The following is a 27,235-nucleotide window of genomic DNA, read 5'->3' as shown; positions in this document are numbered from 1 at the left end:
GTAGTTTTCTGTTCCCTAAGTGACCAGAGCAGGGGCTGCACTAGAGTAATCAGGAACCTGCTGGAACCAATTAAGACAGGCAGGATAATTAAGACACCTGGAGCCAATTAAGAAACTCTTAGAATCAATTAGGACAGGCTAGCTAATTAGGACCTCACTTCAGTTTGTGGCATGCATGTGAGGAGCTGAGAAAGAGAAGACATATTGCTGGAAGACTGAGGGGAGTACAAGCATTATCAGGCACCAGGAGAAAGGTTCTGTGGTGAGGGTAAAGAAGGTGTTGGGAGAAGCCCATGGGGAAGTAGCCCAGGGAGTTGTAGCTGTCGCGCAGCTGTACCAGGAGGCACTCTAGACAGCCGTAGTCCACAGTGCAATGGGCTGGAACTCGGAGTAGAGGGCGGGCCCAGGTTCCCCCCAAACCTCTCAACTCCTGATCATACACAGGAGGAATTGACCTGGACTGTGGCTTCTACCAGAGGGGAAAGTCTCTGGGCTGTTTCCTGACCCACGTAGTGAATCTGTGAGGCGAGCAAATCTGCCAATAAGTGCAGGACCCACCAAGGTAGAGGAGGAACGTTGTCACAATTGTTAAATAATTAAAGTTGATACACAATGGCAGGATTTTAGAATGGATCAGATAACTAAGCATGAATAAATATATTAACAGTTAAGTGTTTGCATCATCACTTTAATGAACACACTGATAGCACTAATATTTTTTAGAAGCAAACTTTTATTGTGTTTTCCGTGTTTTTCTCCTCTTTAAAGTGCCTGAGGATTATACTGTCAAAGAAGCAGAGCTAAAGATGGGAAGCCTGTTGGGACTGTGTCATGGAAAAGCTCCAAATTCCACTCAGGTAAAAGAGTTGGGAGACACAAAAAGAGGACTTGGCACAAAGGAGCTTTGATCATGTTTACATTTTCCAATATTCCTGATTTGTATTTTCTTCTCATAACACTTTGTAGAATTAATTGCAGTATAGGAGAAATGCTCATTCCTTTTATGAAATATGCTAATAGACTTACTCACTTTGGAGACTTAGTGGTAGCAGGAACATTGTAATTTACTAGACTCAGCGCCTTATTTCATTTTTAACTGTAAGGTGAATCTGGACTGCCTATTGTATGTTTTGCCAGAAGAGGATTTCAGTGCTGTTTGTTTTGTTAGAGAGACAGTCCTGCCGTAATTAACCAACATGCACATGCAGTGAATACAAAGAAAACCTAACCCTGTTTTCATTCTTATCTATATCTTCTGCGAGTTTAGATAAGTAATTGTGATGGACTCCTCCATATTTGTACTGCATCTGAAGTAGTCTGTTTTAGCTTTTTTCTAGAGTTAAAAATCAAGTAAATCTATTATATGTATACATAAAATCATGCTGCATGATCCCTGAGCTTTAATTTGATGTGCTATCTTTTTCTTAGCTCTTCCTGTATTTTGTTATTGGGAGTGATCTGCAGGGAACCCCAGAGATGGAGATAGTAGTGGAAGAGACTGCATCTGTGAGAGAGGTAATTACAGGAGTGCTACAGAAATCTTTCATTTTGCATGGATACGTTAGCACTCCAATGGCAGCTCCTCTGCACCTGGATACTCCTTGCTTGCTAGTGTGTATTGCTTCAAAATAGCATCCTTGTTACAGCTGGTGCCCCGAGGAAATAGATTTATTGGGGAAAGCTTCAAACTTCAAAAGGGGAGAGAAATGTCTTGAGTTCCCTAAAGACGGTGGGGAGAGGAGTCTGCCTGTGGACTGATCAGAATCCAGCTGACTTAGACATGGTCATGTGATCATCTTTACAAGTAGCGTCACTTTATTAGTCATATAGCACTATGTAATACTATGACAGGGCTGATCACGATTAAGTGGGGTGTAAGTGATTGGATCTGCAGTTTTGTTGTAGAATTAGTCTTTTTGAAAACTGAAGAGAGGTCTATGTTTTGGAGTCATTGTGTCTTTATAACATGCATATGCTGGTCCTGTGGACTTTTAAGGCAAAGTGTTGGTGTTGAACATAAGGACACACATTATGTGGGTTCAAAATCTTTTGGAAGACACTTATATATAGTTTTTAACCTCCATCCCATGGATGTATAGAAGTCAAGACGTTTTCTCCCACAAATTAATGCAAATATAAGAAACATCTGCCTGCCCTCATAGCAGATGCCCTGCAACTAACATAAACTCATAGTATCTACCACGCACATAGTTAGACTAAAAGTAATCAGAGAGAGTGTTGGGCTTTTTAAGATTCTGGCCTTATTTTAGTAAAGGAAACCTGTGGGAGGAAGTTGTTGTGTCAAACTCCTACACAACGGTAGTCCTCTTATAGAAGTGATAAATTGATAGCACAAGTCTATTTTCTGACAGGCTGTGAAAGCTGCTTCCTCTAGAATATTAAAATTTGTATATTCATACATTTTATACATGAAAACAATTTTATATTCTAAGGCAGGAGTGAGCAAACTTTTTGGCCTGAGGGCCACATCGGGGTTCTGAAAATATGGAGGGCCAGGTAGGGAAGGCTGTGCCTCCCCAAACATCTATCCGTCCTCTCCCACTTCCCGCCCTCTGACTGCCTCCTCAGAACCCCAGACCCATCCAACCCCCTGCTCCTTGTCCCCTGACTGCCCCCTCCCAGGATCCTCCACCCCAACCATGCCCCTGGATCCCCACCCCCTCCCAGGACCCCTCACCCCAAACACCCCTCTGGTTCCCTGCCCCCCATCCAACCCCTTCGCTCCCTGTCCCCTGACTACTCTGACCCTTAGCCACACCCTCACCCCTGACAGCCCCCCTGGGACTCCCATGCCTATCCAACCACTCCCTGTCTCCTGACTGCCCCCTGGGACCTCTTGCCCCTTATCCAATCTCCCCACTCCTCGCCCCCTTACCATGCCACTCAGAGCACCAGGACTGGCAGCCATAAGTAGTACACCATAAGTAGCACATTCCTACGAGGAGCAATTTAATAGACTACACCGGCAGCTCTTCCAGCCGTGCTGCCCAGCAGGAGCTCGCAGCCCCGCCACTCAGAGTGCTGACGGCACAGCGAGCTAGTCTCCCCAGCTGGGAGCTCAAGGGCCAGGCAGGATGATCCCGTGGGCGGGATGTGGTCCATGAGCCATAGTTTGCCCACCTCTGTTCTAAGGGCTCAGATATGGCTTTCCGGCAAGCATCAAGTAAAGGTTTGCATGCAGTTCTATTCATTAGGATAGTAGCAGATCAGGAACCAGACTGTGACTTGGTCACACACTGGAAAATCTAGTTTTGTAAATGAAATTATTTTTCAAATTATGTACTGGGGTTAAATATCACCATGTATTTTTCTTTTCTTTCAGTGTCTAAACTTAATGCTGGAGAAATCTGGGTTACCAGGTTAGTTGTACAAGGTAGTTTGTCTAATGTGTTCAGTGTTTTGCAGATTCCTTTTGCACACCCTGTAAGCTTAAAAAGTAATTGTTTAAATTAAGCTCATTTGCGTTATTGTGAGATGCAGTGAAAGAGAGAGGATTTGTTGAGCCTGGAGAAAATGAATGAAAGTCTGGAACCTCAGCCCAATAAAGTTCATGCTTTGTACTTTGCCAGTCTAAATTGGGCAAAAACTCACCCTTGACTTCAGTGATAACAATAAATAAAAAGAGATCTTTAAATCACTTTACCAAAGCAAAGCTGTAAAAGTGAAATTTAATGTGAGCGTGTGCTTTGGATCATTCCACGATTAAAGGTGTTAAATGAAATAAGCATGCGGAAGCTATTTAGTGAATTACTGTCTATATTGGTGGTTTTGTCAGTACAGCATTTCTCATTGCTGCTGGTTAAAAAATGGAAATAGCTTGAAAAAAGGAGAGAAAGAGGAGCATGCATCGTTTCCTCTATCTTGAGCACTGAAATGAATATGTATTAGATACAATATTCTATCTTAGTGTAAAGGTTGCAAATTTAAACAAGTCAAATAATAGGAAAGTTCATGTTCAGAAAATATTTTCATCTACGTTCATTTACTAGTATTACGATACATGTTTAGCAGCCAAGCTAAAATCTAAAACTTCTCTGTATGTGTGTGCGCCACCCAGTAGGTAAATTCATGTTTGAAAAACATTAACCTCATTAATTTCTATAAGTACACCTCTATCCCGATATAACACTGTCCTGTGGAGCCAAAAAATCTTACCGCATTATAGGTGAAACCGCATTATATTGAACTTGCTTTGATCCACTGGAGCGCACAGCCCTGCCCCCCTGCTGCTTTACTGTGTCATATCAGGTCGCGTTACATTGGGGTAGAGATGTATAGATTTCCCTGCCATGAAAGCAATAGTACTGTGCTCCTTACGTGTTCTTATTCTATATCACCAACTCTGAAAAGCTGAATTAGGCCTTAATTTGAACTTCATGTGGAACTAGGTCCTCTCTTTCTAATAAAATTTGTGTTTCAAATCACTTGGATTCTTTTTTCCCCCACTCAAAAAGACTGTTGGACATGCTTTTTTCCTGTACTTTAAGAAGATAATTCTGTCTGGATTTAGGGATTTTAGTTTAGGAAGGTCAAATTTTAGACCTTAAAATGTAAATTATATAAAAACATTTTTATAATGCTTTCCTCAGAAGAAAAATTCAAGAACATACATAACTGCTCTTCCAAAATGCTTTGTACTCATTCTGCTCTTTCTATGGCAGTAATTAACATATCATAATCCCAGAACTAGGGCAAATCAGCCCTGAAATTCTGGAGGTAGTAAAAATACCCTTTTCATACAGCAACAGTTGTGTTCATTTTTAAGAGGCCATCATCAACTTAACTCGTACATCTGTTTTGAAAATATACCTACAAGTAATGCTTAACATTTTTATAACTGAAAATTAATTTTTCTCAATTTTTTTCATTTTGTTTTCTTTGTATTTGTCATCATTTTTTTGAAGCTGCCAATTCACTTCCCCTCTATATCTTATTAGTTTCCTCTGGTTAGGGCATGGGTGGCCAACTGGTGGCTCCAGAGCCGCATGCGGCTCTTCAAAAGAAAATCTGTGGTTCCTGCCAGGAGTCGACTCTGGGGAAAAAATGGTGGGTACTCAGCAACCACTGGCAGCCCTATCAGTCCTCGTCCCCCACTCAATGCCTCCTGCCTGCCAGCGCCCCCCCCCCCCCATCAGCGCCTGCCTCTCCCGCCTGCCATGATCAGCTGTTTCAGGGTGTTGCAGCTCTGGGAGGGAGGGGGAGGAGCGAGGACACAGTGCACAGGACCCCTCCCTCCACCAGCGCCTTCCGCCGTGATCAGCTGTTTTGCGGCATTGAGGCAGCTCTGGCGGGGGAGGAAGAGGGGCTGAGTGCTTCATCCTCACTCCTCCTCCACCTCCCCAGAGCCACCACTGTGCTGCGAAACAGCTGATAGTGGCAGGCGGGAGGCGCTGAGGGAGGGAGGAGCGAGGACCCGCTGCACAGCCTCTCCTCCCTTACCTCTTCCTCCGTCCCCTTGCCTCTTGCCTTGCCTGCTGCCTGTGTTTTGCACCAGGAGGCTCTGGAAGGGAGAAGGGGAGGAGCAAGGACACAGCTCACTGGGGGAGGGGGCGGAATGGGGCAGGAAGAAGTGGGACAGGGTGAGGATGGGGACTTGGTGAAAAGGGTGGAGTTAAAGATAGGGCCTGTAGCAGAGTGAGGTGTCCAGCAACCCCTGGCTGGAGCCTGGGTCTCCTTCAGTAAAGTACTCAGTGACCACTAGCTGGTGTGGAAATTTTTAATCAAAATTTTTCTTACACCATCTAACAATGGAAGGCAAGTTCAAATGGAAAAGAAAATACACAGATGAAAATCAAGGCTTCCAACAGGAGGTGGAGAATAAGTACTTTTTTGTTAAATGTAATGGTACGGCCATGTGTCGTCTTTGCCAGATATGTGTCTTTCAGTTCAAATCTTCAGACTTGTAGCATTATTTCACTTCTAGCCAAGCACATGTGGATCAACAATTCCCACAAGGTTCTGAACTCCGCACTTTAAAACTGAAAACTTTGAAAAAACAAAGAGATGTAGAAGCCCATTTCTTCACCAGATTTGCCACCTGATCGCAGACTGTAACGTTAACCTCCTATTATGTGGCTAGGTATATAGCCCGTGCAAAAAAGCCTTACTCTGAAGACAGGTTTATAAAAATGTGCCTCACTGATGTGATTTCAATCCTGTCGCCCAAGAATGAGAATCTACAGAAGAAAATTTCTGGCCTGCAGCTTTCACGCTACACAATAGAACACAGAATCGCCGACCTGAACAGTGACATTGCATTGCAACTGCAGTTGCAACTTCAGTGGTGTGAGTATTTGAGGATTGCTTTGGATGAGTCGTGCAATGTACAGGATAAACCTCAATTATCGGTATTTGTCTGGACTGTGCTGTAATGGAAGAAGTCCTGGATATCGTGCCATTAAAGGACAGAACTTGTGGAAGAGATCTAAAGAGGGCATTGATGTTGCTAGCTGTGAAACACCACTTCCCTTTACAGAAGCTCACTGCCATTGCAATAGACAGGACTCCATCCATGTGGGCAATCTGTGAATGGATTAGCGGGGATTTGTAAGTCTAACAAGAGCTTTCTCGAATTTTGGATATTTCTCTGTGTTGTTCATCAGGAGCAACTGGTATCTAAAAATCTCAAACTTGATCACATCATGAAACCAGTCTTGCAGATTGTGAATTTCATTCGCTCAAATGCACTCAATCTCAAACAATTTCAAAATCTAATCAAAGAACTGGATGAAGACAACTTCCCTGCTGATTTGCCATTTCACTGCGCAGTTCGGTTGCTCTCGAGAGGTAATGTTATTTGTTTTTTGGAGCTCCTGGAACCAGTAAAATTATTTATGGAGGAGAAGCAAAGAATACACCCCGGACCTTACAGATGCTGGGTGGGTTCTAGACTTGGCATTTATTGCAGACATGCTGCTGCATTTGGATAAACTTAACGTGGACTTACAAGGAAAATTCTGGTTGCTGTCTGATCTAGTGCAAAGTGTATTTGCGTTCATGAACAAACTGCAGATGTTTCATAGACAAATGCTTGAGGGAGATCTTACACACTTTCCCTCAATGTCACAACTTCCAGAAGATCAAAAGAAGATGCAGCAGACCCCCTAAAACGGAGCACAACTAGATATGCGAGCATGATTAAAGATCTTAAGGACAGTTTTGAGGAAAGATTCCAAGATTTGCAGCAGAAAAGACCTCGGATCAGATTTCTGATTGGCCCTTTTAGTGCTGAAACCGATTGTTTGAAGCCCCCTTTAGTCATTGATGAAGCAGCATCCCAGATGGAAATAATAGAACTTTTGGAAGATGACAGATTGAAATCTGTTCAGAAGACAGAGGGGATCCTTACTTTCTGGAAATCTGTACTAAAGGATAAATACCCCAACCTCAGAGGTGGGGCCCTAAAATTAATCTCGATGTTTGCCTCGACCTATCTTTGTGAGTCCGTTTTCTCAACGCTCAAATATGTGAAATCCAAGCGCTGATCAGTAAGAAAACTGCTGCGTGTGAGCACAACTAAGCACAAACCAAACGTCAAGGGAATTGTTGAAAGCAAAGATTGCCAGAAGTCCCACTAAGTAAAACGTTAAGACAAGTTATTATTATCGTTAACTATACCTTACAAATGCATAATAAATATACATTATCAAATTATTTTGTGTGTGTGTGTATACATACACATATGTATTATGACAAAGTTCCTCCTCAACCTAGGTAGGTCGTGCACTTACTGGCAGATTTGCTCACCTCAGTGATCTTCCCCACAGTCTGGGTCAACTCTTCCTGTGTCTGATCAGGAGTTGGGAGGTTTGGGGGGAACCTGGGCCCGCCCTCTACTCCGGGTTCCAGCCCAGGGCCCTGTGGATCGCAGCGGTCTATAGTGTCTCCTGTAACAGCTGCATGACAGCTACAACTCCCTGGGCTACTTCCCCATGGCCTCCTCCAAACACCTTCTTTTATCCTCACCACAGGACCTTCCTCCTGGTGTCTGATAACGCTTGTACTCCATAGTCCTCCAGCAGCACACCCTCTCGCTCTCAGCTCCTTGTGCCTCTTGCTCCCAGCTGCTCACCTGCACTTCCTCTCCTCTGGCTCCCCCGTGCCTGACCGGAGTGAGCTCCTTTTTAAACCCGAGTGCCCTGATTAGCCTGCCTTGATTGGCTGCAGGTGTTCTAATCAGCCTGTCTGCCTTAACTGGTTCTAGCAGGTTCCTGATTACTCTAGTGCAGCCCCTGCTCTGGTCACTCAGGGAACAGAAAACTACTTATCCAGTGACCAGTATATTTGCCCTCTACCAGACTTCTGTACCCCACTGGTTTGGGTCTGTCACAGTATATAATCATTACATAATACTATGACTCTTTAGAATGTGGCCAGGTCCACACTACAAGGCTGTACCCGTCCACACTACAAGGCACTTAAAATCGATTTTAAGGGGTCTTAAAATCGATTTCTGTACTCCAGCTAAACGAAAGGAGTAACCCTAAAATCGATATTACTAAATCGATTTAGGGTTAGTGTGGATGGAAATTGAAGTTATTGGTCCCATTCTTTTACTGAGCTACCCAGAGTGCACCGCTCTGGAAATCGATGGTATCCTGGGACCATGGATGCACACCACCGAAGTAATGTGCCCTAGTGTGGACGCATAAAATCGATTTTATAAAATCTGTTTTATAAAATCGATTTTATTAATTTCGATTTTACTCTGTAGTGTGGACGTGGCCTGTATCTTGGTAAATTCTGGCTCCTTCTCAGGCTCAGGTTGGCCATCCCTGGGTTAGGGGAAGAGAGACAGTGAGAGAGAGAGAGAAACATTTATAAAATAGGAAAATGTGGTTGCAAAACAACAAATTGTTTTAGGGAGTTGAGCATGTGTGGTATTTATAACTAGTTTTAATTATCTTAAATTTGGCATCCATTTAATCTCTAACATTTGTCAAAGTTGAGAAGGGTATGAATTACTTACACTTGGGAAGAGTGCGTTTACATATTCTTTTGTAATAGTGATATTTTGCTGAATGTTCTCAGTGTTCTGCTTTTTGCAGGTGAGAACTGGCATTTGAGAAGACTCGATTGGTGCTATGAAGCTGGAGAAGCATTAAGCGAGGAAGTAAGAGAACCCTATGTTTTACATTAAAAAGCAAATATGTTAAGGGCTTCTGGGTCTGTGGTATATTGCAGGCCACATCCTATTTTATGTTGTTGGTGATTTGGCAAGAGTGAGAATGTACACACACACACACACAGAATATGTAACACACAAAGTATTTGCATTGTAGTGATTTGCTGTGGCTAATGTTAAAGATTTTCCATAAAATTGTTTCCTGAAGCCTAGGATTTGATGTGTTAGGAGCTTTGAGACCTACTGATAAGTGCTAGGTATTATTTACTGATAACTTAGGGAGCTTCAGAGAAAATGGGAACCAGAGAGCAATAGGACGACTATTATACTTGCAACACAGACCCATATAAAGGGAAGACTTGTACATTGGTGTCGATATTTGGTCAGGTGGTGACTCAATATGATAGTCCAAATTCATGCTTCGTCTAGTGCATCTGAACAGATGTTGAGTCCCCATCAAGTAATGAACAGCCAGATGAAGCTTAAGAACATAAATATGGCCATACTGGGTTGGAGCAAAGGTCCATACAGCCCAGTATCCTGTCTACCGACAGTGGCCAATGCCAAGTGCCCCAGAGAGAGTGAATCTAACAGGTAATGATCAAGTGATCTCTCTCCTGCCATCTATCTCCACCCTCCAACAAACAGAGGCTAGGGACACATTCCTTACCCATTCTGGCTAATAGTACAGAAAGTGAGTAAAGTTTGATTTTTTTTGCATAAAATGCTCTTGTATGGAAAAACAAGCCCCTGTGGCTTTAAGGCCTGCACACCCAGAGTGCTTTTTACAAGTGGAAAGAACTCATTCACGTAACAAAACACAATATGCTTTCTGCTCCCGCAGGGTGCCAGACTGAGGGAGCTTAATGTCTGTAGTGGAGATACTTTGGTCATAACTGAAGGGAAACTGCCGCCCAAGGTAACATTTTCACTTTGTGTCATGCTACAGTTTGGCAGGTTCTAAGCCATTTAGAACTTTATAAGTCAAAAAGAAAGCCTGAAACTCCACCTGGTAACCAACAGGCAGCCAGTCCAGATCTCTGTACAGTAAAGTGCACGTGGTGAGAGATGCTGCTTAGCAGGCCGCCACATTTTGTATCAGGTTATTCGCAAATGGTTTTAAAATGTGTAGAGCACATTGCAATAGGCTTGAAGTGAAGTGACAAAGAAGTGTGTGATGATAGGTCTGCCTCAGAAAGAAATGGCTGCAACCTCCTGATCAGATGTGGACAGAGAGAGTAATCCTGGTCATTTCCACTTCTGGATCGTCTAAGAGCAGTTGGGAATCTAACAGAGCCCCATAATGTGAAGCAGTGTCACCAAAGGTGGACAATCACCCCTGTCAGAGGAGCAGATGTAATCTTTGTCATACAGCCTGATGCTTTTCCCCAAACTAGCAATGTCACTTAGGTCTCATGTTAATTAAGCCTCAGTCAGCTAGTTCTTACCATGTCTCAGTCTCTACAAGACTCTGAGTATGGGTGATGTCATTATGCTGTAACCAATTTTGTCACCTAATCCTCTCCATGGGCCCTATACAGGTAGAACAAACAGGAATCTGAGGCCCACGCAGGAGTCCTTTACACAAAACAAGATTAGAAAAAAAACGAAGGTGGAAAATTAACATTGCAGATTAATACTCTTCTCTGTTGATGCAAAAATCAAACTTAACTTACTTGTAATAGTACAGAAAGTGAGTAATCAAGTATTTTTCATTCACTGTACAGGGATTCCTGAAGGTGCCCATCTGGTGGTACAAGCCTTTGATACACTTTGGACAGCAAGAGAGCACGCAGGATCAAGTGAACTGCATGACCTGCATGATGGGGGCATTGCAAGTATCTCCAGCAGGAGGTGAGTTGTGGGTGTTCAGAAATAAAGGTTTCCAAGAACTTCTTGAGTAGAGAGAGTTGCCTTTTGCAAAACCAAATGGCCAGCCCATATTTACCAATTAGGCAACAATATTTGTAGAATATCTTCTTGAAGGGCCTGATATTTTATGGGTTGTACAATCTTCTTCTGATCCTTGTAGTAGGAAGAGAGCCTAAGACATAAGCCCTTGTATTAGAGGCTCGGTATGAGACAGAATCACAGAATCTGGCAAGAACAGAGCTAATAATGCAAAAATACACTTTCCTAAGAAGTGCTAAGCACAAAGTTCTTACGGAAACACATTCTGATATTAAGTGGTACCAGAGCATTCCAATATTAAGGATGATACATAAACATTTCCCAAGAACAACAGGAATGCACTGACCTCTTCTAAAAGATAAGGTCAGGATGACAGTATGTAATGAAAATGGTTTAATTGAACCAACATGTACAAGGTGATGGGTAATAATTAGCCACCTCAGAGTGCAGTAACTAACTATGTCAGAGGCACTACTACCTTGTTTGTATTAGGGTATAAAAATGTATTTCAGAGGGAGTATCTTTGTCTAGCCGAGGGGGGAATGGAAAGTCCCGCCATTCACTGAGCTGCGTCCATTGTCACGGGCATACATGTCTTAGTATCCTCCTAGACTCTGCCAGGTGTGATTACTGTGCTTTGTTGACAATAAACCTGGCTGGGCGCCTTCGTACCTCAACGGATCTTGTGGTTATTGGATGGATCGCTCCAGTTCTGCTGTGACGGGTGTTTGCGCAGAGCTGGGGCAGCACACAAAAAAACCATACACATGCAGCTGAACATCTAACCACAGTCCTTAGGCTGTGTACACTGCCCCCCAGTTTGGATTATGGGGGTGTGAAAAGCAGTGTGCACCAACATGCTGTGCTGTAACTCCTCCCACGTGAATGTTACATTACATTAATGTAGTCCTATTTGAAGAGGATTACATTAATGCGAACTAGGAACCTTATAATTTGCACCCACAGCATCCACACTGGTTAATTACAGCACAGCACTTCAGCTGTAATCTGAACTGTGGGATAGTGTAGATATGTAACTTTTCATAAGCTGTAAAATGATGGGTGAGTAAATAAGGCATAGCTGCTAAGGGTGATGCGTACAGTGCTTTCTTCTAGAAATGTTTGCTCTTTTAAAATTGATAAAATCAAACAAAACCAATTAAAGTAGGAAGATGAAATGAAGTGGAGAAGGAATAAAAGAAGGTGGAGAAATAATGCAAACTGGAAAAAAACAAAGCTACTTCACTTCCTGCTTCTGCCAAGCGAAGAAAAAAACCCTCCTCTTCAGTACAGAGTTCTGTTGCATTACAGAAGAACTCGGCATCATCTATCTTTTCTTGTTACTTGTTACCCCCTTCCAAATTAGCATAAATGTTCACTAATTAGTATCTCCCACTCTTGCTATGTAAGATGTAGAGCTGTACCAAACGTCTTGGAATGCTGTTCAGATAATTGCTTTCATTGGGGCTACCTCGTCTAACTCCTAGTACCTGTGGTGTTGAACACCATTTTAACATCTATTGGCAGAGGAGAAAATCATGTTATTTTACACACTGCCTTGGTTTCTGATCTACTTAGTAAGCACATACTTTCTTTCTAATCAAGAAGTTATTAAGAGGTAAATCCTGGGGGGTACTCAGGGGACAGGGAGCAGGGAGCAATTTGATGGGGTGGAGGTTCTTGGGGAGGGGGGAAGGAACGGGGGGGATCAGTCAGGGGACTGGGAACAGTGGGGGTTGGATGGGTGAGAGTCCCAAGGGGCCTTTCAGGGAGTGGAGATGTGGATAAGGGTTGGGGGGGGCAGTCAGGGGATAGGCAGCAGGGGGAGTTGGATAGGGAGTGGGGTCCTGGGGGGGGGGGTGGTAGGGGGACAAGGAGCAGGGGGGATTGGATGGGTTGGGGGTTCTGAAGGGGGCAGTCGGGGGCTGGAAATGGGAGGGGGTGGATAGGTGGTGGGAGCCAGGCTCTTTGGGGAGGCACAGCCTTCCCTGCCCTGCCCTCCATACAGTTTCACAGCCCCGATGTGGCCCTCAGGCCAGAAAGTTTGCCCACCCCGGTATAGAACAATACATGTGGTTATATAATGTCAGTTTTCTTTAACTGTTATCTACTGATCTCTTTAAAGATTCCCCAGCATATGTCCAGTCAGACATCCGGCTTTGTTATGCAGGCGATGTGGAAATCTCTGGAGAAGCTTTTCTGGAGGATTTGAAAATTCAGGTTAGATGATATCCTTTATATGTCACCATGCTACTGTGATTCCATAAGTGAGCTATATTAATATATATTTTTTATTTCCTTTTCCCCTCATCTCCAGTATGTTCTATTGTGGCATTTGCTTATATGCCATGTTCAGTGGTAAGTACCAACAGGCAATATGAGCATGTAGCTCAGACATTTTCCTAGTATCTGTTTCCTGCAATTGCCATTCTACCTTTCACATGTTCCCAGCTGCTAGAGTCATGCTGCACTTCATCTGAAACTTTACCTTTTATGGTTTGCAGGCCTACTTTTATCTTGTTGTTGTAAAAGTGATAAGTAAGAGAGAAACACACCTCTACAAACACTATCAAAAGAACTACTTTCCATTTCTAAATTGTTCCTGTATTATTTTTTTTTTGTTTCATATATTTAATGATTCAGTAAATGCTTTTGGGTGCTAAGAAGACCTGGTTATGTCATTTTGGAAGATATGGATTTGGCCCTGTTGGGTGGAATCTAAGATACATTTTAGTAATTATTCCTGATGCCTTAGCAATTGTAGCAAGCTTTTAGACAAGAAAACGTAACTAACTGAATAGATTTTTATCAATTCCACTGCAAAGGGCACATTATTCACCCAATTGGTTGTTCCATTTTCACTGCGTGGGTGACTATCTTCTTAACTATGCTCCACATTACATGTCACTTTAGTTTAGACTGGAACAGCTTGGTTTCAGCCAAACACTTTTTTTGTGGCCAACTAATATGAAAGGCCATGTTGAACATTTACATCCTTTATGCACATCAAAGAAACCAAGTCAGAATGAAAACAGCAATGTGCATTTGATATACCTTTTGCAAAAGAGTAGGGAAAGCTTACGTGGCACCTGGCTAGAATTATCATGTTTCATCTCATTCACTTTTAAAACCAAAATATAAAAAAGAGTCTGTAAGTGTTTTCAAAGAATCTCAGAAACTGTTTGTTAAACTGAGGAATGTTGGGGAGGGAATTCACTCAGATTTGTTTTGGGGCTGAAAAGGAAATCCACCCCTTGTAGTCCTCACCGGATAGTAGTTAAGTGGACAAGAGAGCAGTAGATCTGTGTAAATTCATTCTCTATTATTTATAATTGCTTAAATACTGCACAGAGGATCAGTCAAATGGGTTACATTGTGTGCCATTACAACATCTTTGCAACTAGACTGGCAACTAAAATTATTGAAGAGATGTTTGGTTTTTTTTCAGGCCATGACCTTGCCATTCTTCCAGGAGCTTAGTGTCCCATCTCCTGAGTTTCTCAGAGCCTGGACATTGGAAAGTAAGCGCCCAGGCAAGCTTTTACGAAACAACCAGCAACAACTCAAGTAGGTTTCTAATTGAACACTCAACCTTCAGTCTGTTGCAACGCTACATGACTGGATTGTGAGATGGATTGGTGGAGAAATATACCAGTTCAGTCAATATTAACAGAAAACCCATTCCTGGTAATTTCAATGTTGTGAGTTGAGTAACTGTTATAAATTAGATGTTTTTCATCTGGAATATCATGTTTTTGTCTTTATTTTTTTAATCAGGCTATGTTTATTGGTTATGCTAACTTTTTTTTTTTATTATTTTTATTTTAAAGAAGTTTTGAAATACAGTATGCACTTTACTGGATTTTTTTTCTCTTGTTGCTTTCAAACAGGCTATGACTTATGTTTTCCAACTCAACATGAGAGAGTTTTTCCAGCACTTTAATCTGTAACTTGTCAAATTATAACACATGATTTTTAAATATTAAAAAAACAAAACCAAGGTGTAATCTTAATAAAACTCATCTGTCTTTCTTTATTAGTGAATATAAACTGGGAGGCAGAACAGAAATCTGTATAGAGCCTTTACAGAAGGAAGAGAATCTAGGGTAAGTACTACAAATACCTATTAGTATTTTATTGACGTGCATTACTAGATGAGATTTAATCTAGCAGTTCTTAACTTAAATCTTTCTGTAAAGGTTCCAGCCAGTGCTTTGTTCTAGGATACTTTATTTCAAACCCAGATTATTTTACTTCTTATTTCCCAGCAGAACTGTTCCTTAGAAGGAGAAGAATTGATCAGGAATGTGTATGGCTCCTGGAAGCTTGATTCACAAGAACTTTGTTACCCCTTATTTTATTTCTTCTGATCACAGCCCCAGTGACTTGCTGCTTCGGGTGCAGATGGGCATACCCGGGGAGAGGGATTACTACCACTCTGTGGATTTGGTGTGGGATACCTCCAAAGAATGCACAGCATGGGCACTGAGGCATAAACTTGCTGCTCACTATTCTCTCCCTGTGGAGAAAATCGAAATTGCAAAATACTTCCCAGAGAAGTTTGAGTGGATGACAATCTCCAGCTGGGTAAGATCTGAAATGACAGAGGAACTAATTTGGAACTGGAATGACAGATGCCAATGATTTTACTTTGTGCAGAGACTGTTAATAAAAAAGTAAAGTAGGAAAGTTTTTAAATACATTTGAACACACATTTCATTCAGTGTTACCCATCAGGTGGATTTGGAAGTGAATGGTGCTGGTTATTCTTTAAGGGCCTGACCCAATTCTTACTGAAGTCAGTGGAAGGACAGTGAGAGTTCAGTTGCATCCTAAGCCAGTAGAACTGGGGCACCATTTAGGAGCCCCCACCCCATTTCATACCTGAGGTCTGCTCACAGCACATGCCTTAACCCCAGACGGAGCTCTGAACTGCAACACAGCTTGAGTGTAATGTGTATTATGAGTTGTGTGCTGCTCACAGTTTCCACTTTTGGGACGGGGAGTTTGTCTATAAACAGAGGCAGAGTGATTAAGATAACAAAAGGCTTGTCATTAAATTAAATTAAGGATCGTTAGATGATCCTGAAAGCATTGCCAGGCACTCCAGTTAAAAGATAGGAAACAAAGGGTAGGAATAAATGAAGAGAACGGAGAGAAATAAACAGTGGTGTCCTCCAGGGACCAGTACTGTTCGACATATTCATAAATGATCTGGAAAAGGGGATAAACGGTGAGGAGGCAAAATTTGCAGATGATACAAAATTACGCAAGATAGTTACTCAAGTCCAAAGCTGATGCAAAGAGTTACAAAGGGATATCACAAAACTGGGTGACTGGGCAACCCAATGGCAAATTAAATTCATGTTAACAAATGCAAAGTAATGCACATTGGAAAACATAATCCCAACTATACATACAAATGATGGGGTCTAAATTAGCTGCTTAAGAAAAAGGAGGAGATCTTGGAGTCATTGTGGATAGTTCTCTGAAAACATCTGCTCAATGTGCAATGGCAATAAAAACAAACAATGTAGGGAATCATTAGGAAAGAGATAATAAGGCAGAAAATACCATATTGCTTCTATATAAATCCATGGTACATCCACATATTGAATACTGTACGCAGATTTGGTCACTCCATCTCAGAAAAGATATATTGGAATTGGAAAAGGTACAGTAATGGGCAACAGAAATGATTAGGGGTATGGAATGGCTTCCATATGAGGAGATATTAATAAGACTGAGACTTTTCAGCTTGGAAAGGAGATGATTAAGAGGGGTTATGATAGAAGTCTATAAAATCATGACGTGTGTGGAGAAATTAATGTTATTTACCCCTTCACATAACACGAGAACTAGAGGTCACCCTATGAAATTAATAGGCAGGAGATTTAACAGAAAGAAAAGGAGGTATTCCTTCATAGTCAAACTGTGGAATTTGTTGCCAGGGATATTGTGAAGGGCAAAACTATAACAGTGTTCCAATAAGAACTAGATGCGTTTATGAAGGAAAGGTCCATCAATGGCTATTAGCCAGAGTGGGCAGAGATGGTGTCCCTAGCCTCTGTTTGCCAGAAGCTGGGAGTGGGCGACAGGGGATGGATCATTCAATGATTGCTTGTTCCGTTCGTTCATTCCCTCTGTAATACCTGGTATTGACCGCTGTGAGAAGACAGGATACTGAGTTAGATGGATCTTTTGGGCTGACCCAGTATGGCCATTCTGATATTCTTATATATAACCTTACATATGCCCCCTGCTGTAACTCAGTAGACCCCACTCCCCTCCCAGAGCTGAGACAGAACCCAGGAGTCCTGGTGGGGTCATTTGCTCTCTGCAGAGTTAGTAACAAAAGAATATACATTTAAAATTTTAAACCTAACCAGTGTCCCTTAAGTGACTTGCCAGAAGATTTTTATTTTCTTTCTTTTAGATAGGAATTAGATACAGTGCTCCCGTCAGCTAACTGCTAAGTTATCTATCAAAAACCTAGAGTTTTCAAGTGCCTAAGTAGACCCTGGAATCACAGTTGGTCCCCCCTTCCACTCCCTCCGCAATCTGAAATGGCACCCCTGCAGTAGAACTTGAAAGTTCTGCAATGTTAATGAGGTAAAAGCCCTTTGGGGTGGATGGAAGTGGCAATGATCACATGATGAAATGCTCCACTCAGCTTCTTTTACTGTACTTTAGAAATTGCTTATGTAGATTGAAAAGCTTGCTAAGGTTACAGGCCAGAGATAAATATAAAACCAGAAACCATTTTAGTATGTGATTATGTACCATAAATGCAGGTTTGGATTTTTGTGTGTGCTTTTTTGTTTTTTCTTTTGGGGGGTTTTCTAATCCCATAGGTGCTGGAATGAGTTTATGGAAATAACACTGAGAGTTCTGCTGAAGTAAGCAGATCCTCTGATTAAGGACCATAGTTAACTGATTATAAATGCAGTATAATCTAGACCTCCTTTGTCAGAGGGATGTGGGAGATTTAAAGTATGTGTATGGAGGAGAGGAAGGATTAGTGGGAAACCTCATGGTGAATGAGGGTAAGGGGCCTACTTGGAGGAAAACTGGTTGACATAGGTGCATATGCAATTCTCAGAATAAATAAGATTCTTCAGTTGCTGAAGAGCAGCTGCTCACAGGAGTTTTATACCTTAGAAGGTGAAACCAACAAAAATCAGTTTAAGAATCTCTGAAATCTAGGCTTAGGACATGTGAACGCTTTGATACTTTGGCTTTATTCAGACCCAGCAAATTTCGAAGAGGAAACGGAAGAAAAAACAGGAGAGTTTGCAGTCAGCACCCTTTCACCTGAAAGATGGAGACATTATTGGTGTAAAGGTAAACTTAAGAATTAACACAGTTGTGAAAATAGCTGGGATTTAACAGCCAGTCGTATTAGTGAACAAGCACGTAGTTTCAACAGTAATAATATCCGCTGTGTCCTGATTTCTGCCTCATTCTTCTGTATTCCTTTGCATGGGTATGACAGTGACTGCATATAAACATCTGTCACCACTTTGCGTGAGAGTGGAGACAGGGCACTGTTCCTGTTCCTGCCTCTCCCGATGCTCTTTATCAGCCTAATTTAAGAGTGCTGCGGGTACTGTGGGGATCCCACCACTCTGTATTATTTCAGATTCAGTAATCCAAGTGGTTTGGTGTAAAGATTGTAAGTTTTAAAAATATGTGCAGCCAAACTGCTAAGAGGCTGATGTAATATATTATGAGAACTAAAAACCATAAACTAATGCACTCAATACTTTCTGGCAACAGAATCTCCTACTTGAGGAGGGTAAGGACTTCAGTACTGTGAGAGATGATATTGGAAAGGAGACACAGAGGCAGCTTGCAATGGAAAAAAAGAAAAGGTATTTATTACAGTATTTTTGTATTCTCAGATATGCAAAGGGGTTTACCAGGTTTTACAGATTTTTAGTGCTGTGATACTTTGAGGCAGAAGATGTAACTAAGGATAGTCAATGCCCAGTAACAGTCTTTAATCCTGACAGTACCAAAGGAGGTGCATTGAATAAAAATAATTCAAAACCTTCTTGTTTTTAATACTATTTCTGCACCATGAACCCATTCAACTTGTGGGTCTCAGTTCTTCTTCGAGTGATGGTCCGTATTGTATTCCACCGAGGGTAATGGCCATGTGGCCAGAGCTTTTCAAAGTAGTAGTGTCAGTCCGTGCATGCGCCCCTGTATTGCCCCGTGGATTCGTCCAAAGCGGTAAAGGGCAGGGTGAACTGACTGCATCTTTAGTTCCTTTTCCCCACCGCATGGTCCAAGTCGGAGCTTCCAACTGTCTTCTCATCCTTGGTGACACATTTTCCAAACTTTTCTCAAACTCCCCCCCCCCCCACACACACACACTTTCTTTATTCAGGATTTTGTTGTTTTATGTAGTAGTTTTCTTGTGTTTTGAAAGTCCTGCAAGTCTCCGGACTCAGGACATCAGCTTGGTTCCCTGCCAAAATTCCCTGCCTCCAGCAACCTAGTCTGGGTACTGGAGCATGACAAAGAGGCCAGGATTCTTGCTCTTGTTTGTTCTCCCTCAAGACCGAAATCCAGTGCTGTCTTTAGTGCTTGGGGGAAGCCCACACTATGTTCAGGTATAGCATCTCTCTCCTTCCCTGCCCGTACAAGGGAAGGCAGAGCCCTCCACTTTAAGAAGTACCTCCTGGAAGTCACCATGGGGCCACAGTCAGACCCTGGCCGATGACCCCCCTGGCCGGTGACCCTCCATACATCGCCCTTAACACTCCAAGAATACACCTCCTGCCTTGGGACCCCAGATTGGCTCCCCCGGTACCAGTGCTATGCACCCACACCAGAGCCTAGCCATGAGTCACGGAAGCACACGCATAAACATGGCAGTATCTCTTCGTCCAGGGCTAAGGAAGATGCCCTGCTGTCCATGAGCTCTGGCCAAGGAGGGGTACCATGTTCTAAGACACACAAGATTGACAAAAGCCTGCATTGCTTGCCAGATTCGGCAGTCCTAGTTATGGACCAGCACACCCAGGCACCAGCTCCACCGGCGTCCAGTGAATGCCTGTCTCGGAACCAGTGAATCTTACTGGCCTTGCAGCAAAGAGTCCTGTGGCACCTTATAGACTAACAGACGTATTGGAGTGTGAGCTTTCACGGATGAATACCCACTTCGTCGGATGCATTACTGGCCTTGGTTCCGTCCATCGATCAGGTGCTGTTGACTCCAGGGAGACTCGCAACCACTCCTGGGCCTCATGAACTGTTGACAGTGGGAGAGATGCACTCTCTGTGTGCCCCAGTACTCTTACCTCCTAAAAGGAGCCCATCTCCGTATCCAATATTCCACATTTTGGCCATGTTCATACGACTCTCTTGGGTCCATCAGTACCACCATTGATGCAGGACTCCAATTCCTCCTTGGAATCTGAAGGTCCGGAGATTACATATGGCCCACCGCTTCCATTCCGAAGACATGACTATCAGAAGGTCCCATGGCAATACCCTCCCTTACCTTAACTCAGGATCTACTGGTATCTCTGGACTACACTGCTGTAACAATATGGCAGCATATTGGAGCTCATGGCCCTAATATTTACCTTCAGAACTGTCCTGTTCAATATGGGAGGAATCTTCTGTATCACCAACCTGTCCTTTGCCGAGTAGATGCTCAGAACCAGGATTAGATGATACCCTGATCAGCCCACACTGGTGGATCCAGAAGAATGTTCCTCAATATCGCTGGATGAGACTGTTATCAATCTCCTCCTCTCCCCCAGACAACTATCATCAATTTCAAGAGCCTGCTACATAGGATAGCTCATGCCCTCAAAATACCATGGGAAGAGATGCAGAACAAGCAGTGCTACCTATTAGACATTTTGCATTCTTTGATACTGTCCAGAGTGGCCTTACTGATCAATGAGGACATTCTGCAACCTGCATGCACTGTGTGTCAGACCCTGGCCATGTGTGTCCCCAATTGTGAAAGGGGCGGACAAAAGATACTATGTCCCACCCAAGGAGTCTGAGTTCCTGTTCTCTCATCCTCCGCCCAACTCCCTGGTGAATCAGGCTGCTAAGCAGCTTGGTAAACAACAACATCCACGCTCCACTCCAGCTGACCAAGAGGGCAAGAGGCTGGACCTTCTCGGCCAACCTCTGGTTCCAGATCTTGAACTCTCTGTTGCTAATGGCCATATATGACTCCTTACACTATGGACAGATGGAAAAATTCACAGATAAGCTACCTCAACAGGATCATTTTGAATTCCAAGCTAGTCTGGAGGAAGGCACGTTGGTCATTAAGGCCATACTTCAGGCTGCAATTGATTCAGCAGACACATGTTCATCCGTTTTGGCAACTGAAATAGTCATGAGTAAGGCTAAGATTTAGTCGGGTGTTTTTGGTAAAAGTTAGGGACAGGTCACAGGGAATAAATAAAAATTCATGGCCTGTGATGTGTCCATGACTTTTTTACCAAAAATACCCTTGACTAAATCTCCACTTCCCACTGCTTTGGGGGACCCCTGCTGGGCTGGGAGCCCTGCTCCAGTGCTGGGGGCTGACTGCCCCCAGCCGCTGCTTCCAGGGACCACTCTTTGGATGGTCTCTGGGAGCCCCTGAGGCCAGCTGCTCAGAGGCCCTGAAGTCAGCCGCACCAGCCACTGTGGACGATATGGAGGTCGTGGAAAATCACAGAATCCATGACTTCTGCGACCTCTGTGAAATAATCGCAGCCTTAGTCATGAGGAGGGAATCCTGTTTACACTCCTCAGGTGGGCTTCAGCAGGGGAAGGGGGGTAGAGGGGCAGGGCCTCAGGTGGAAGGGGCGGGCAAGGCACCAGGGGCTAGCTTCCCCGAGCCTGCTGTTCACCCACTGCCCATGCTGTTTTGACGTATCACTGCCCCACGAGTCTTCACAAAGATTTTCTCTATGGTAGCGGGTCACCTCCAGCAACAAGGAGTCTTTGTCCTTCTGTACCTAGATGACTGACTGCTGGTGTCACGGTCCAGCAAAGAAGCTCAGGAATTGACATTCCAACTTGTTTACTCTTCCCTAAGAATGAGCATCAGTGTTTTACTACAACTTTGCGCTCTATACAATTCATAGAATTCATAGGAGCATGCATCAGTGCAGCCTCTCCACATGCCTATCTGCCAAAAGACGGGTTCCAGCACTTACTGGATCTGATCATCTTTGGTGACGTCAGTCCCTCAGTCTCAGCCAGAACTTGCCTTTCCCTCCTCGCTCACATTGCACCATGCATGGACGTCCCACCCTTTGCTCATCTAAAGCTCCGCTATCTACAGCTCTCGCTACAATCTACTCTCCCATGTGCCCATCCATGGACACCCTCTCACCATTCCACTGGAAGTCATCTCTTCTCTTTAATGGTGAACAGACCCTTCCTCTTGTCTTCACCGAGTGTAACAATTATAACGGATGCATCACTCAAGGGCTGGGGCACCCACATGAGACATTGCATGACACAAAGCACTTAGATTGCCGAAGAAGCCAGGATGCACCTCAACATCCTCAAACTATGAGCAGCATGCAAGGCATGCCACACATTCTTAACAGCTGTCTGTTCTTATCATGTCCTGGCCATGTCAGACAACACTACTGCAGTTTACTACATAAACAAGCAAGGTGGCACATGGTCCCCAGCACTATATGCGAAAGCTGTACACCTCTGGAAATGGTGTATGTCATAGCCTATATTCCTAGCCACAGCCTACCTTGCGGGAACCCAGAATATGATTGCCAATACCCTCAGCAGAAACTTTGCAACCGACCACAAATGGGTGCTGCACGACGCAGTGGTCATGGCTATTTTTGGCTGCTGGGGAACTCTGACCAGAGACTCTTTGCATTTCACACCAACACCAATTGAATCCAGTACTGCTCCAGGGGAAGTCTCGGTACCCACTTCTAGGGGGAACACTATGATTGTTGACTAGTTGGACTGGAACAATGTCTTCCCTCCACTGCCACTCCTACTATTCATTTTTTGCCAACTCAGATGGGAGAGGGTGACGATCATCCTGCTTGCCCCATATTGGCCTTGCCAGTTGTGGTTCCCTCTTCTTCTCTGCTTGTCAGAACATCCCACGCTCCCACTACCAGTGTTCCCCAGGTTACTTATGCAACACAGTGGCAAACTCAGACACCCCAATCCAAGGGCCCTTCACATGACAGCTTGTTTTTTGGATGGACGCCTCTGCTAGCACAGGACTGCTCATCAACGGTCTGTGATATTCTGTCCAGTAGCAGAAAGGATTGCCTGGTGGAGTCCTATCAGGCCAAGTGGGCTCATTTCATTGCCTGGGCCCAGCATAGAGGTCGTATCCCTGAAGCTGTGGGCATCCCTGTGCTATTAGACTACTTTCTGTCTCTAAATGCCTCGGGGCTTGCCCTCAGCTCCATCAGAGTGCACGTAGCAATCATTAATGTCTCCCAGTCTCTTGTGGAAGGGCAATCCATCTTCACCCACCCACCCCTTGATTGCCAGATTCTGGAAGGGCCTTGTATGCAAATACCCATCTATCCAGACTTGCTCCTCAGTGCAATCTCAATGGTCTTCCCCTCATTAAAGAACCCCTGCTCCCTTTTGAACCTCTGGCCTCTGCTTTCTTTTTCTTCTCTTTAAGAAAGTAGCTTTCCTAGTTGCCATTACTTCTTCAAGGAGGGTTGGTGAACTGGGGGCTAGGATGGCAGATCCCTCTTTCACCACATTCTATAAAGACAGGGTCTCCTTATGCACCTACATCCCAGGCTTCTGCCAAAAGTGGTTTCCTGCTTCCATGTCAACCAACCCATACACCTACCCACTTTCCCAAATCGCACATCTCAGAGGAATGGTGGCTTCATTCCCTCAATGTCCGTAAGGCCCTGGCCTTTTACCAACAAAGGACAAAACCATTCTGGAAGTCTCACAGACTGTTGCCAGAGCAGAGAGAACTAAAGGGCAGGCCATCTCCATCCAGAGAACCTTGAAGTGGGTCTCAGGATGCATTACACTCTGCAATCAACTATCAGGATGGTCCCCACCGGGTGGATCTGGGCCCATTCCACAAGAGCACAGGCATCATCTACAGCCGCGCTTCATGACTTACCCCTTGCGGACCTATGGAGGCAACCAGGTGGAGTTCAGTACACACCTTTTCTTCTCATTATGCTCTAGTGCATGATTCTGCGATGGACACCTTGTTCGGTGCAGCAGTCTTCCACTTCACAGTGGGAGGAAACAATCCTCTTCTTGGGACCCTCCTTGAAACTAGGTACTGCTTGTTAATCACCCTCAGTAGAATACAATAGGGGCCATCACTTGAAGGGGAGGTTTTTTACCTGTAACTGAAGGTTATTCAAGATGTGTGGCCCCTATCTGTATTCCAGTCCATCCTCCTCCCCCTCCACTGTGGATGTGGTAGGTGGAGAAGGAATGAAAGATGTGGCCAGTCTACCCCGTCCTTTATCGCCTCGGGCGAAATCATGAGGCTGTGCAGGGGTGTATGCACAGAACAACAGACACTACCACTGTGAAAAGATCCAGTTCCGGGTGCATGGCACATGTGAATTACCCTCAGTGGAATACAGATAGGGACCACACATCTCGATGAATCTCCAGTTACATGTAAGTAACCTTCCCTTCTCCCCTAGCTTGCATTTTGTGTGACCATTCTGATTTTGTAGCATGTTATACCTTCTCTGCACAGGTTGACCGCCCAAGATACAGAGCAATGGAAAATCAGCCCTTTGGTCACCTGGGGCACGCTTAAATACACAATTAGCAAGTGTGGGAGCGCAATGTCATCTTTGCCAAAGTAATAATCAGGTTCCAAATTGATTTACAGCTTCCTAGAAGTATACTGATCTTAGCATTAAGCTGTAGTGAAATATCACTGTCTGGTTTTCTTATAGCCGACAAGCGCAGCGTTTACAGAACGACGTTTTGTCTGAGGGAAAGGTGGCTACTAAGCATCGTAAACCAGAAGTGGCTCTTTCCATCAATGTGGGAATCTTCAGATAGCATTGGACAGGTGACTTGCTAAGTGACCCTTGCCAATAATGTACTGAATTAGAATGGAGTACCTCAACTGGACCAGCAGAGGGATGGTCTTCTCAGAAATGTCCTCCTAACTCTCTGCTGAGACAACTGGCTATAGGATTCAAGACAGCTCTGGATTTCCTGTAATCTATACTGGTGAAGTGCATTAGCATTCCTTTATCAATGTGGAACTTACTCTCAGGCTAGATAAATGCACTTTATCAATGAGAAAATGGATTACTATAGTACATAATCTTTCAGTGACTATTTTGTAATAATCATATATGTATTTTTATCTGACATTGCTATCCTAGACCATCACTACAAAGCTATTTTTTCATGCAGGCATGTAACTTCTGAAAGGAATTGTTTGACTCTTTTGACTTCTGAAATTATTAGATGTTAGGTTTTGTTTACATGCCTGGTTGATAAATCTGAGCTTTATAATAGTTTAAATCAAAATTGGGTTCATGCTCCCCCCTCTCTCTCTGCAGCCATTTTGTCGATATATTTTTTTTCTGCAGCACTAGTAATTCCAGCCCAACAGCAAACTGTTTGCAGCCCAACAGCAAACTAATAGTTTTCCATCTGAGTCCTGCAGAGGTGACTGATTTCAATAGTGTGTGTGACATTTCAATACTTGCCTCCTCTGTTATGTTTAATCTTTCCATTGTGCAGCAAATCCAAACTCTACTCCTTGCCATATAATGAAGCTCTCTCTGTTAATCAGGAACATGAGCAGAAACTGATTTCAGCATTTCCTTAATCTTCGGAACAAATACACTAAACTGGCCAAAGTAAGGAGCAAATATGTTCAAAGCCTAAAAGGGTCTGGAGAGCTGCATCTGTAAATTAGAAATATATTGTCACTGTGCTGTTTTTCTTCTCTAGATGCCTGCTTCTTTTTCATTATATACTAAGTTATTAAAAAGTTTAGGAGAGAAGGAGAGCGTTTGATGGAATACTGAACTTTTTTTTTTACTCAGGAAAAGGTTGTTTATTTTAAGGTAATCAAATTAAATAGACCTTTGTAATTTTGCTTGACTGACTTGATAGCCCTCAATAGGTTAAAAGAAAAAAAAAAGGCTGAAAAATGTTTCTCCTCTGGGTGTTGCACAGTTGGTTGTACATCCCCAATAATAAAAGGGGTATGTATAACCGAAACAGAATACATGGTTACTTCTAATAACCAGCCAAACACTGTGCTGTCCAAGGCTGTTATGGATTATGGTAAATAAAACATTTACTGTATTATTGTAAGACTAATTCTTGCTCAATGATGAGACTACATCTTTCTACCAATGTGTGGGGTAACTGGGGTCATTACAATTAATAAATTAATTCTCAGTATCTTTCTGTAAAATATTTTTCAGTGCTTACAATTACTAAACTATTTTTTATATGTTCCCTTATAGTACATGCATCATAATTTCATTTGCAGTCAGGTTCAGTGGTTTCTTCAGAAAGAGTTTTAGTGTTAATACACTGAATTAACCAAACACTGGAGCATATATCATTTGTAATAAACTGTACTTTTTAAACATGTATTAGATGATAGGATGAGAATGGGAGATATATAAATTAAAAATAACCACATATCCTTAACTGAGCTACAATTAAGTGTTCATCACATGCTTCAAGTTTGCCTTTCTCTAAGGCTGGGAAAACTAATTGTCTGATCAGATACACTACAAAACCTTGCAGTCATGGCTGGCAAAACCCCTGTAAACTGTTAAAAGGAAGTGTTCAAACACAATTTCTGAAAAAGAAAGTGAAATGTTTTCATTATAATTCAACTGCTGCTCCCAAAGTGACTGGATACAGTACTTGTATTGATTTAAGGGTATGTTACTAAATTTTGTATTGTTTATTTTGTAAGTATAGTAGTCTTAGTAGTAGAAGACTTCATTATGGTGACTATTAAAAATTTGGGAGAGAAGTGGGAAGATCCTGCTATTAAGGTGAGCAGAATTTTACTGTTTTGGACAGAGCTTCAGAGTGACTGAGTCCCCTGCCTTCAGGCTCTGATTCAGCAAAACATTTCAGCATATGTTTGATTTTCAGCATGTGAACAGTCCTAACTCACTGTGGCTTTATATGTGCTTCAAGTTAAGTAGGTGCTTAGGT

The 27,235-nt window shown here is 43.1% G+C and overlaps 1 protein-coding gene across 8 annotated transcripts in view; it reads left to right on the top strand.

Moving 5' to 3' along the window:
* Positions 1-26,458, top strand: part of USP40 (ubiquitin specific peptidase 40) — a 71,290-nt gene extending 44,832 nt beyond the window's left edge. For 6 of the 8 annotated variants that reach the window (XM_030579934.1, XM_030579937.1, XM_030579935.1 and 3 more), the window contains 13 exons: positions 769-857; positions 1,429-1,515; positions 3,344-3,380; positions 9,069-9,133; positions 9,990-10,064; positions 10,873-10,999; positions 13,182-13,276; positions 14,505-14,623; positions 15,097-15,162; positions 15,433-15,643; positions 18,305-18,400; positions 18,836-18,930; positions 24,982-26,458. In XM_030579934.1, coding sequence (XP_030435794.1) covers positions 769-857; positions 1,429-1,515; positions 3,344-3,380; positions 9,069-9,133; positions 9,990-10,064; positions 10,873-10,999; positions 13,182-13,276; positions 14,505-14,623; positions 15,097-15,162; positions 15,433-15,643; positions 18,305-18,400; positions 18,836-18,930; positions 24,982-25,090 — 1,271 coding nt within the window. In that variant the 3' untranslated portion in view covers positions 25,091-26,458. Of the gene's footprint in view, positions 1-768; positions 858-1,428; positions 1,516-3,343; positions 3,381-9,068; positions 9,134-9,989; positions 10,065-10,872; positions 11,000-13,181; positions 13,277-13,373; positions 13,415-14,504; positions 14,744-15,096; positions 15,163-15,432; positions 15,644-18,304; positions 18,401-18,835; positions 18,931-24,981 lie in introns of those variants that run through there. The other 2 variants (XR_004002598.1, XM_030579936.1) reach the window with 2 other exon arrangements.
* The last annotated feature ends 777 nt before the right edge of the window (positions 26,459-27,235 follow it).

Source organism: Gopherus evgoodei, chromosome 11 (genome assembly GCF_007399415.2).
Source record: "Gopherus evgoodei ecotype Sinaloan lineage chromosome 11, rGopEvg1_v1.p, whole genome shotgun sequence".
Lineage (NCBI taxonomy): Eukaryota > Metazoa > Chordata > Testudines > Testudinidae > Gopherus > Gopherus evgoodei.
The sequence above is the reverse complement of the archived record's forward strand: the minus strand, read 5'-3'. Positions and strand labels throughout refer to the sequence as shown.